The following is a 12,536-nucleotide window of genomic DNA, read 5'->3' as shown; positions in this document are numbered from 1 at the left end:
GTACTATACATACTCTATCAGACTCTTGGGGATAAAAGGTTCCTGTTTTCAGGGGCATAAAACCTGTGAAGAATTTCCATTATTTGCAAAAGTTTAGGAAAATGAAGCAGCTGTTAACTACTTGTGAATTTTTTAGTGTCACAGGTTCAAATGAAATTTCTAATATATTCATTTGATAGAAGATTAGTAAATTTCAATTTACTAGGCTAGATAATATACATAGGACTAAGATAATGTAGCCCATTGTAAAGGAAATTTTTGACCTGTAGTGGAGACAGAGAAGTAAACATTGCAGTGCATGTTTAAGTTGCTTTGGAGAGCACTCAAGACGGGGATTCCTAGCTTCAATTAGGAAGAAACAAGTAATGCTTGCTGACAGGTTAAATATAACTTGACCAGTTGAAGACTCTGGTGTTTTGTCTACAAAGTATAACACTTAGAAAAACACCAATGTGGGGGCATAACAGCATGCTTGGAGATCTGCAAAAGTTTTGTGGAAAAATGACAGGAATTTGGTTATAGAGATGGGGCCAGATCATTAAAAAATGATGTTTCTTACTAAAGAATATGAATTATATACAACAGTGGAGAGCTAGTGAAAGGTAAAGTAACATCTGATTAGCAATTTTAAAAAAATGGCATGTATCAAGGTAGAAAAATACATTATAGGAAAGAAAGAACAGTTAGGAAAAAAGGCTATGGACAACACATTTTGCCTTGGATATTTTGCTGATAACCATACCTTAAGTAGTGTTGAAAGAATTTTGATTCTGCTGTTTTGCCACTTGTTGAAGGGGGTAGTGTAGAACTGAAAACTGGAACCTGTTGGTGCTAGGGTTTCCTCCTGCCTTTCAGTCATCTGTGGTACATCTAACAGGAATTCATCTGTGAAATATAAGTACATTTTGCATTTTTCCATCCTTAACCCTCACAGAGCAGACAATAGAAGGGTGGAATTGTGGCTGAGACAACAGCTTGATATACTTTTGTAGGTACATCAAACTACTTGAGATGAGTCGTGTTTAGTAAGCTGCAAGCTCAAAGATTTTAGAGAATTTCTTGGTTTTCATGAAAAATGGCCTATTAATTTATAAACATTAACATACAGTCCTATTTATCACTGGAAATTTAGATATGGTATTTGTCTTCTGTTATTAGTGGCAGCTCATGTAGATTGTGCTTTTTTTTTTTTTTAATTTTAGGAATAAAACCAAAACCACTTATTCAGGGAAAAACAAATTTTTATTATTTGGGTTATTAACTTGGTGAAATTAGGAAGAATAAATAATGGCATCAGATATGTTTGAAAGATAAACCATTGGGATACTAGAGATTTAACTGTGAGTGGAAACTGAAAGCCATTATCAGAATAGAATGAGCATTTTGTTGTTTTCAGACAGTTCCTCTTTTCTTAGATTTCAACTGTAGGTATGTAAATTACCTTAGAGTTCTTTTAATTTTTGTTTGGTTGTTTGGTTTTTGACATTAATTATCCAGTGGGCATGACAAGAATAATATTTACAAATTGTTTGATTTAATCTTAACTGAGAAATTAGCATTTGAACATTTATGACGATTACTTGTTGACTGATATTTTTGTTCTAAAGATCAAGTTTTTGAGTGACTAGTAAACAAAAATTTTTTACTGAATACTTCAATAACGAACAGCATACGCTGACACAATTATTTTTTTCATATTTCTATGGGTGTGTTGTAACTATACATAATGGTGGGATTTATTGTTACATATTTGTACATGTACCCATTATAACAATATAATTTGGCCAATATTGTTCCTCAATATTTTCCCCTTCTTTTCCTTACCGTATCCCCTGGTCTCTTTTCTTCTACTCTGCTGGTCTCTTTCATAAATTATCCCCTCATACACATGTGTTTTTTTTTTCTTCTCTCTAGCTTCTACATATGAGAGAAAACATGATCCTTGACTTTCTTAACATAATGTTTTTAAGTTCCATCCGTTTTCCTGTAGATGACATAATTTCATTCTTTATGGTTGGGGTAAAATTCCATTGTGTATATACCACAGTTTCTTTAGCCAGCCATACTTTGATGGACACCTAGGCTGATACCATAGTTTGGCTGTTGTGAATTGTGCTGCTATAAACGTGGTTATGCATGTTATCACTATACTATGCTGACCTTAATTCTTTAGGATAAATACTGAGGAATGGTATGGTTGGGTCATATGGTGGTTCCATTTCTAGTTTTTTGAGGCACTGCCATATTGATTTCCATAGTGGTTGTACTAATTTACAGTCTTGCCAACAGTAGTTCCTTTTTCTAAACATCCTCTTCAGCATTTACTATTGTTTGTATGAATAACTGCTATTCTAACTGGTGTGGGATGAAATTTCAGTGTAGTTTTCATTTGTTCTTCCCTGATTGCTAAAGATGTTGAACTTGTTCTCCATAGTTGTCTGTTTAATTTGTTTGACTGTTTATTAATTGGATGGTGTTTTTTTTTTTTTTTTTTGGTGGGGGTGGGGGGTGGGGAGGTGAGTTCTTTTTATGTTCTAGATATAATCTTCTGTCAGAAGAGTATCCAGAAAGCTTTTCATCTATTTTGTAGATTCTGTCTTTACAGTCTTAATTGTTTCCTCTGCTTTGCTATGTAGAACCTATATGATTTCCATTCCTTTTATAATTCTGTGTATTTTTTCCTGAGATTTAGAAATCCTATTGAGAAAGTCAATACCTGTGCCTGTATGTTGGATTTAACACGTTATTTTAATCTGGGTTAAAATATACTATAGCTTAAACAAAATTGGGGTGTTTTTCTCTTTGAGGATTTCAGGCTTTAAATCAATAACAATATTATTAAAAATCATTAATAATATTATTTAGTTACTTACACAGACTTGTTTGTGTGGATGAGTTTTTCTTTTTTTTTGTGAAGTTTAACTGTTGAAAATCGAGGTAAAAATCTTTCTTCCATTATTAGATTAAGATATTATATTCAGGTCCTTCCTCAGTGCTATTGTAAACATTTATGTTTAAGATAAGAGCTTGTCTCATGACAAATCTTGAGGAAAAGCTTGTTGAATGCCTCTTTTCAATTAAAATAATGTCAGGCTTATAGACAGATAATCTGTTTTAGATTCATAATGCTTATTTGATTTCTTTAAGATTTCTGAATTTCTTCACTTAGGAAAAAAAAATTGTTCCTGCTTAAAACCACTCTAATGGAACTTCCCTAAATATCCTCTGCCAGTTTGAAGTTGTGGGAAGTGCTTTAAACTCAATTCTGTGTGACTTTGTATTCATATTCCAGTCCCTCTTTATTAGCAGTTAAGTATTCTGTGTATTTCAGAGTTTTTATGTTTGAGTTTCCTGAGATCTAATCTCTAACTAATCTGACCTAGAAGTATTAAGACATCAGAGAATTCTTAGAATATCATGAAGTTGTTATAGGAAATACCACCATCATTACTACTACTACTACTACTACTACTACTACTATTGTATTACTATTATTATTATTATTTTGGTATTGGGGATTGAACCAACTAAGCCACATTCCCATCGCTTTTCATATTTTATTTAGAGACAGGGTCTCAGTAAGTTGCTAAGAGCCTTGCTGATTTGCTGAGCCTGGCTTTGAACTCACAGTCCTCCTGCCTCAGCCTCCAAAGCTCCTGGGATTACAGGTGTGCATGACCATGCCTGGCTACCTTTAATATTATTTAATGAACTGTTATTAACAATTAATAAGATTAATTTGTGAATTATAAGATTAACATCCATCTTCCCTAGTTTTAGAGCAGTGGTAGTGTGACTGAATTTAGGAGAATAGAAGAGAAAAAGGTGTTCACTTGAGATATTTTGAATTTAGGGAGAGATTTGATATGTGCCTTGTTAACTGTTTCCATTCTCAGTTTTTTTCCCAAGAAACTTACTTATGTTGTTCACTCCTCACCAGTATTTGCCACATTAAAAATCAAAATGTATTAAGAAAACAATTCATTTAAAATATCATAAACACAATGTTAATGTGTATAACATTTTTATGAAAAAATAACTTTTCTTTAAAAAAAAAGACATTGAACCATCTCTTAATGCCTAACAGTAGAAGACAATTAGATTTATTTTGGTAATATTCTGAAAATAGTTTCAGTCTTGCAAAAGATGTCAGGATTCCCAATGTTTCCTGGATGACACTTGGAGAATGCTTATGTTGGCTACCACCTCAAGCCTAATTTAGAAAAGCCTTTTAAGTTTAGTTCTCAATGGTTTGTTTGTTTGGTTGTTTTTTTTTTTTTTTTTTTTTTTTTTGTAAAATAAAGAAGTTAGAAACCTGCCATTGCTCACGAGTATTTTTTAAATTAATTCATTACTTGGAGCATTTTCTTTTTCCTTAACCTATTTGAGTATGGAAATTGGGTAAAGATGAGATAAAGTTACTTGGTCTGTGATTATAATGTAGTACCCTAATACATGTTTTGTTAGGTAAGATATTAGGATTTGACAGTGTAGTTGACCAGAGCTCTTCAGGGTTCTGGTTTGTGAACTTTTTTGATACTGGGGATTGAACTCTGAGGCACTTAACCACTGAGCATCAATCTCTAGCCCTTTTTTGTGTTTTATTTAGAGACTGGGTCTCATTGAGTTCCTTATTGGGGCCTTGGTAAATTGCTGGCTTTGACCCTTCTGCCTCAGCCTCCTGAGCCACCAGAGGACAGTGCCCCTTGATGTGAATTTTTAACTGTCCTTGAGATTGTGCATGAATGTAAATGAACTGTTATTTAGTTTACGCTCCTTATCTCCTTTAGGACAGGTGACAATTTGTAAACTATGGCTTTAAAGAATGCTGGTGTAGAAATACTATTGTATTCTCTTGTTAGTCTTAAATCTGTCTCTGACCAATCCAGTAATTCTATATAAGTCTTCCTGGGCAATATTTATAAAAGGGATCATTTTGTATAACTCAGATGGAGAAAAATTTTTGAGTTTGGCCTTTTGTGATTGGTTTCCTAAAACTTGGTTATAGCTTACTTTTGGAAACTAGGGATCAAGAATTAACTCTTTTGCCTTTCTTTAGAGGTCTGGCAGCACAGGGCTGATGTTAAGGACCTTCCTCATTTGAACTACATACCTGAGAGTATAAATGTATAGCAGAATCACCATTGTCCTCAAAATTAACATAGGTTTTGATATTGATTTAGTGGGAGGAAAAATCAGTTTGGAAATCAGAATTTTTGAGCCTTTCTTGAAACCATCAATCAGTGTTGTGACCTGTGGGTAACTCCTAAATTCTCTAAGCTTGTTTTCTAGTTGGTAAAATTAAAGCTAGATGAAGGCACAACAATAAATGGGTTTTTCCCTCAAACATTAAAATTGTATTGTTCTGTGGGTGGTGAACTGAGGATATGTATAACATTATTTCATTTTAATATCAAGCTGCTCTGAAAAAAAAATTAAGAAATTCAACTAGAAGAGTACTTGAGATTTTGCTAGATTTTTCTGGGATCTTTAGGCACTTAAATGTTATTGGAGTTCCTGGAAACTGGACCTTTTAGATTTTTCTAATTTTATTCTGATTTTACATTGCCTTTAAAACATCTGTAAGAGACTGTATCTGAGAAGTTTTCAAAGACTGGTTTTAGTTATGGGAAAATGAGTGCTAACTGCTGGTCTTATATATTAGACCTGATTTTAGTATATACTTGACCCATCTCATGGATTTTGGGGATTTATAGCTTTTAATTATCTTGTATTTAATATTTCTATGAATTTAGTACCATTTTTCATGAACATAAACACAGGCAGGCTGTTATCTATTGTACTATGTATGATTGCTTCTATTTAGAACTACAGATCTCATGCCATCATCAGTCATTTGAGAAAGGGTTCTTTGCACCCATTATTGGATTTTAGCAGTTAAAATTATGATAAGGGGGAAGTTTTGTATAATGCTTTGATGTTTTGAATTTTTCATTTTTCTTCCTGTGCCTAATAAACTAATATTTATTAATGTTTACTTTTGATCCTTTATAGGGTTTTCTTATATTTAAAGGTTTTCATAGACTAACTCTTTTAAAATACATATGCAGTTAATTAGATTATAGATCAGGGTACAAGTAAATTTTCTCATGTATGCTTTGAAAACCATTGACATTCTTGATATTTTATATCAAGTGATTAATATTAACATTTTCTAATTTTAAAAATGTATTTTTAAGCCTTATGATTCTGCAGATGACTGGTCTGAGCACATTAGCTCGTCTGGGAAAAAATATTACTACAATTGTCGAACAGAAGTTTCACAATGGGAAAAACCAAAAGAATGGCTTGAAAGGTATTTGTTTTAATCTAATTAAGTAATATTATTCTTAATTCTTCAGTTTAATATCTTACCATTAAATATTCTAATTTCAGTTTCCTTACAGTGTCATTCTCCTTAATTTCAGTGATTGGCCCATTGTCATTGTTATTTCCATAATTTCTCTTTCCTTAAAAAAAAAAATTGGGATACATGGGCATATGTTACTGAGGGGAACAGAGGGGCTTGGAAGCAATCGATATACTTAATAAAATACTTATATTATTAATCTGCATGTATGCATCATTCTTATAATTTGTAATAGATTCTTTCATATCCTAATAGGTTTCTTAATCTTATGTAGAATTTGTAGAGTTTTCATTATAGTGTTGATGGTATGAATAATTGGTATAGTTTTGCCATCAGAGAGACATTTGAGTATGCTGTTTGCTCCATCCATTTCACTGTAGGCCATGTTCAATTCTTTTGTTTTCCATTTGTTAACAGTGGCAGCTCATGAGGATTGTGCTTGTTTGTCTTTAAAAGAAAGATCTAATCTTTGAACATTCAGGCCCTCAATGTGATTTTTATGAGTTTATTTTTTATTTTTAGAGAGCAGAGACAAAAAGAAGCAAATAAGGTGGCAGTTAATAGCTTCCCAAAAGATAGGGATTACAGAAGAGAGGTGATGCAAGCAACAGCTACTAGTGGGTTTGCCAGTGGAAGTAAGTATTAATTTTTTTTCTTTGAAACAGGGTAATAATTCATCCCTATTGTTCATTTTATAAGTGTTTATATGTGTTGTCATATACGTGTATAAATTAAGATAAATAGGAACATTTACATGATTTCTTTTTATGTTGACTCTTCTCAACCTCTACTAGTTTGTTTCCTGAATAGGGAACAAAGATAAAGATGCACAGTAGAATAATACATGAATATATTTCCTACTACTGATATTGGCTACAGTGCCGTTGAATTGGTAAACAATAAAATTTTGTTAAAATTAATTTTTAAAAAATTAATTAAAAAAAAAACACATGGTGACCCCTGGCTTTTCGCTGATAAAGAACAACTTTATTATTTTTTGGCTTACAGCTTTACAGGTTTAGTTCATGATTAGCTGAATCCATTGCTTAGAACCTGGGGCAAGGCAGATTGCAAAAGGGCATGGTGGTGTAAACCTCAGTTCATGAAAGCCAGCAAGCAGAAAGGGATTTGAGGCACTAGGGCCAAGATAAAAATTGCTAAGGTATGTCCCCAGGGATCTACCTTCTAGCCATGCCCCACCTACCAACATTATCACCTAGTGCAGTGGTCATTTTAAATTAATCCATCAAAAGGAATGATCCACTGATTAGGTCACAGCCCTCATAATCTAATTATTTCACCAATTAACATTCCTGAGTTGTCTCATGAGCTTTCAGAGGACACCTCATGTCCAGATTATAACAACCCTTGAGAAACTATTTATCTGCACATAGATGTTCCCTAACTTATGCTTCCACACTACTGCAAAGTTAAGAAATCCTATCAATACAAACATTGTTTTTCATTTTCAGTACCAGTGTTCAATAAATTTCATATGCAGTTCAACACATGTTATAAAACAGACTGTGTTAAGTGATTTTTGCCCGACTGTAGGCTAATACAAGTATGCTGAGCATGTACAAGGTAGGCAAGGTTAGTATCTGATTTTTAGTAGGTTTGGTACATCAAGTGTATTTTTGGCATATTTTTAACTTTCAGTTGGTTTATTGGAATGTAACGCCCTTCGTGAGTCTAGAATTATAGACCTGTAGTATAGCTCTGAACTAAGTTTCCACAAAACGATTCCCAGAGTGTTTACTATAGAATACTATTCTAGAACATTTGTTATAAAGTGCTCCTGTCTATAAATCAAATTATGGGCTTACTTTAGTGTTCTTTTGAGGCCAAATTTTGTGCAAGTGGGACAGGTTTTTGATATATTTGTTTTTAATGTATTTTTAAATTGAACATTTTACTAAAGGTTTTATTCTTAATGACTTTCCCTTCCTCAAATAAATGTTGAGATTTTGAGATGAATATTTAAGATGGTGTGTTCTGGGAATCTTAAATTTAAGCGTTTGAATACTATTTCTGTAACTCAAAACTCAAAGTACTGGTGTATTTGGTCTCAGCAAGAGACGTTGAATTTTTGAGGGGAAAATTTAAGATGAACCAGTAATGTGAATTTCTATGGCTGAGTGTTGCAGTCTTTGAAACATCAAAACTTTAAATTTATTAGTGAAATTGTACAGAAAGCAGTGGTACCAAGTACTGAAGATAGGAAGCACATTGTATTTTGAGATGACTTGGGTTCTAGTCACATTTCACTTCTTAAGTAACTGTGACTTTGGGCAAACAATTAAACATGAAACAGAATTGTTGAAGGAAGTAAATAGCACCCAGCTTGTGGGACCCCTGAGCAAATAGAGGATGGGGAAGCAAAGAAGAAGAATGACAGATGAGTATAAAAATAACCTGTTTTAGTTAAAAAAAAAAAAAAAAAAAAGTTTCAGGGATACAGTGTTCTGTTCATGCTAAGTAGTTCCTGGGATTAGGCAGCATTAGATTGGACCAGTTGTCTCTACTTACGCTGATGTTTCCAGTGTTTCCCAAGGAGGAAAAAGAACAAAGCTTTGTATGCCTAGTGTATTCTTTCCAAAATAACCTCTCATTTAAGTCATTCTTCCCTCAGGGTAGAGTAAGAGGAGAAATTAAAGAACCTGGTTTAAGAAAATTAATGGGAGAGGGAATTTTGTGTGTGTATACAGTGTTTTCTTTCAAAGCTTAAAATTTTTTGATCTTCATGATTTCAAAAATTAAGACATGTTTATTAAGAAATTGGGAAGAGAGGTCAAGTTTTTTATCCTATGACCCAGGATCATTTTAAAACTTATACTTTCTTTTTGGGCGCATATATAAATGTAAGTAGAAATTGCATATGTGTGTATTTTACTCTAAAAAAGGGATTATCTGTTACTGGCTTTAATCTGTTTCTTTAATACTATTTTAGGGATTTATTTCCATGTCAACTTGTAATTCTGAATTTGTTTTATTGCCTACACAATATTCCAGCGTTTGGATATACCTTTATAAATAACTCCCATTCATGAATACTTGGGTAGTTTTTAGCCTTTTTCTCCTATAAACAAGATTTTTATATTTGCCCTCTTACCTGAAGCTGAATTCCTACATGTGCAGATTATGGGTAGTGGGACTATGGCTGTGTTGAAATGTAGTTTTGTATCATGTTTTCTTTTTAATAGATCAGCCAAGCTAGAAACATTATGGTAGTAACCAATTGATGTTGTATAACATTGCCTATCCGAAAAATTTTGGCAGTTTTCCTATGGGTTCAGCATATTAGTGTTCATGTAGAGTAATACTTAAAGCTTGTTTCTAATAACTGATAAAAGAAACAAGAAGGGGGTAGGATTGGAAAGATTTTTACATGTTCTTCACAACTTGATATTAAGAATTATATGGATAAAATTTTTAAAATGATTCTATTACTGGATCTTTTTCTAATCCATCTGACGAGGTGATCTCTCTAAGTTTAAAGAAATTTCTGTTGGGATTTGTCATTGCACTATTGATATTTTGGATCAGGTGTTTCATTGTTTTGGATGACTGTCCTTTGTTATAGATTGTTGAGCTTCATACTTATCAGGTGCCATTTGCACATCTCCCCTCCAGTCATGATAATGCACAAATGTCCTAGGGAGTGGGTATGTGCAAATAATCATTTCTTTAACAGTGTTCTCTTTAGAGCTGTAATACAAGGCTTTTGCACCTGTAGTTTCTTAGTTCCTATAATGTTTTTTGTTGTTGTTACTTGAAATATCACTTTTAGTTTTCATTGGTATACATTTACTTGACATATTTTGATGGTAGCTATATAGAACTGAAAGGGAATTTTCTTTGTCAAGAAAATAAAAATTCTAGGCAATCAAGTGGTAGAGGTAGGCCTAGTATTACTCCTTTTCTTTCTATTCTTCAAGAGTTTGTGATAGAATTTCTTCTAGCAAAGAGAATACTAGAATTGTAGTTTTATGTCCATGAAAGTTGATAATTTATTAATGTGCCCATGCACAGATGTTTATTCTGGTGTGATAGTTTAATCTATTTTTTGTTCAATTTTCTAAGGTAACATAGTATATTATAACTTTGGACCCTAAATTTTATACATTAAATCATTGTCAAAAGACCTTGTGTTTTTATATGATTGAAATTATTTTGTTGGGATAGAGCATATAGTAATGTGTGATGATAACTTTAAAATGACTTGTACTTTGAGAGCATTTCTTTGCTGTCTTGGTCTTGAGAATAAGGAGTATGAATTGGAAAAAAAATCAATATTAAAGGGAGAGGCATCCTTCGGTAAAATTGTGATTCCTGTCACATGTTTGAATCTTAGGGTTTTTACTTGGAGGTTAGTTTAATTTTTCCGTTCCATAGATTGGAATATTGTTTAGGTTAGAGACCTTTTCGATTAGTAATAAATGTGGTTAATGTGATTGTTGACATTTTCTTTCCTTCATTCTGTTTTTTGGAAGCATAGTGTAGAATTTAAATTGTTAATAGAGGTTATTTTCAGTACTTCCCTGTGTGTTTATAGTATTTTTGTACTTTTAAATTAAGTATGTTGTTCATGATGCAGATGTAGGACTTCTATTTTCAGGTAGCATGTATCATTTTTATTAACTTACTGTCAGCATTATTAAAAATATTTGTTTACTTATTGCACATTTCATGATGAGCTCAAAAATCTTAAAAAAGTGATGTCATTTAAGCCCTTGCATAAACTACTTCAGAACCCACTACTTTAGTATTCAGAAAAATCAAGCTAATAATAAGCTTAATATTTCTTTGCAGTTGGACCACTGTGGATAACTCAGTCATTTTATTAGCATCTATGATCCATATTTTAAAGGAATGGAACATTTACTTTTTAATTTTTGAAACATTAATTTTTTTTAATAAAATATTTTTAGTAAAATATTATATATCCATGTATTGAATCTTTTTTTCCAAGTGTTTTGTTTGAACTACAGTGTGGTTCTAAGAATCCTAAGAAATTAGTAGCCCACTTGAAACCTGAATATAGATTAATATTTATAGTCAGGTTAAACTCCTCTTCTAGTATTTGAATATTATGTCAGTGGTAAAACTGCACACACTAATTGGGCTTGCAGTTTTATACAGAGATAAATTAGTACAAGTATGTTGCTAAATTAGCTGATGTTAAAGACAGGATTCTAACGTAATCTTTTTTCTTCCCCCTTCTGTCATTCCAACATCTTTTTTCGAACTGTGAACTAAAGTGGAAGACAAGCATTCCAGTGATGCCAGTAGTTTGCTCCCACAGAATATTTTGTCTCAAACAAGCAGACACAATGACAGAGACTACAGACTGCCAAGAGCAGAGACTCACAGTAGTTCTACGCCAGTACAGCACCCCATCAAACCAGTGGTTCATCCAACTGCTACCCCAAGCACTGTTCCTTCTAGTCCATTTTCGCTACAGTCTGATCACCAGCCAAAGAAATCATTTGATGCTAATGGAGCATCTACTTTATCAAAACTGCCTACACCCACATCTTCTGTCCCTGCACAGAAAACAGAAAGAAAAGGTATGCCATTATTACTAGATGCTGCACGTTGAACTCTAGTTTCTGATATTTACATTATTTCCTTTGGCTTAAGTAAGGCTCAAATTCATTTAAGTCTTTCATAATGTTACTGCATAGACTTAGGTCTAGAGTTAGTCATATTTTAGCCTTTAAATTTTTAATATCCAGACTCAACTGTTTTTTGCTTTTGATACCGAGGTCAAATCCTTAATTTGTAATGTTTGGCAATGGTTTAAACAACTTATCGGAGTCAATTGACTGACTGTCCCTTTGTATTTGATATTTTAAAATTTTTATTATAATCTTGTTAGTATAGTTTAGAAATTGTGTCAATTTTTGTGAATAGAAACATTTTGAAACATTTCTCTATAACATGTAATTACTGGTTTCAATTTGTGAATTAGAAAACTTTTGAGTTGTGAGGGCCACAAAATAAGCCCTAATTCAGTTATTAACACTTCCTAAGTTTGAAAAGTATGAGTGAACATTATAACCCAAATTGTATTTATAAGACTAGGTGTTAATAAGCATAGCATGTTCAAAAAAGTCTGAAAAGTTAATGACAGCTGCTTGGGAGATGACACACAAAAGAAATA

The 12,536-nt window shown here is 32.6% G+C and overlaps 1 protein-coding gene across 6 annotated transcripts in view; it reads left to right on the top strand.

Annotated features, from left to right (window-relative positions):
- Wac (WW domain containing adaptor with coiled-coil) overlaps window positions 1-12,536 on the top strand; it is a 74,156-nt gene that overhangs the window by 38,819 nt on the left and 22,801 nt on the right. For 4 of the 6 annotated variants that reach the window (XM_076832153.1, XM_076832151.1, XM_076832150.1 and 1 more), the window contains exons 5-7: window positions 6,201-6,316; window positions 6,893-7,005; window positions 11,632-11,940. In XM_076832153.1, coding sequence (XP_076688268.1) covers window positions 6,201-6,316; window positions 6,893-7,005; window positions 11,632-11,940 — 538 coding nt within the window. The remainder of the gene's footprint in view (window positions 1-6,200; window positions 6,317-6,892; window positions 7,006-11,631; window positions 11,941-12,536) is intronic. The other 2 variants (XM_076832154.1, XM_076832155.1) reach the window with 1 other exon arrangement.

Source organism: Callospermophilus lateralis, chromosome 13 (genome assembly GCF_048772815.1).
Source record: "Callospermophilus lateralis isolate mCalLat2 chromosome 13, mCalLat2.hap1, whole genome shotgun sequence".
Lineage (NCBI taxonomy): Eukaryota > Metazoa > Chordata > Mammalia > Rodentia > Sciuridae > Callospermophilus > Callospermophilus lateralis.
Note: the sequence above shows the minus strand (reverse complement) of the source record. Positions and strands in the feature narration are given on the sequence as shown.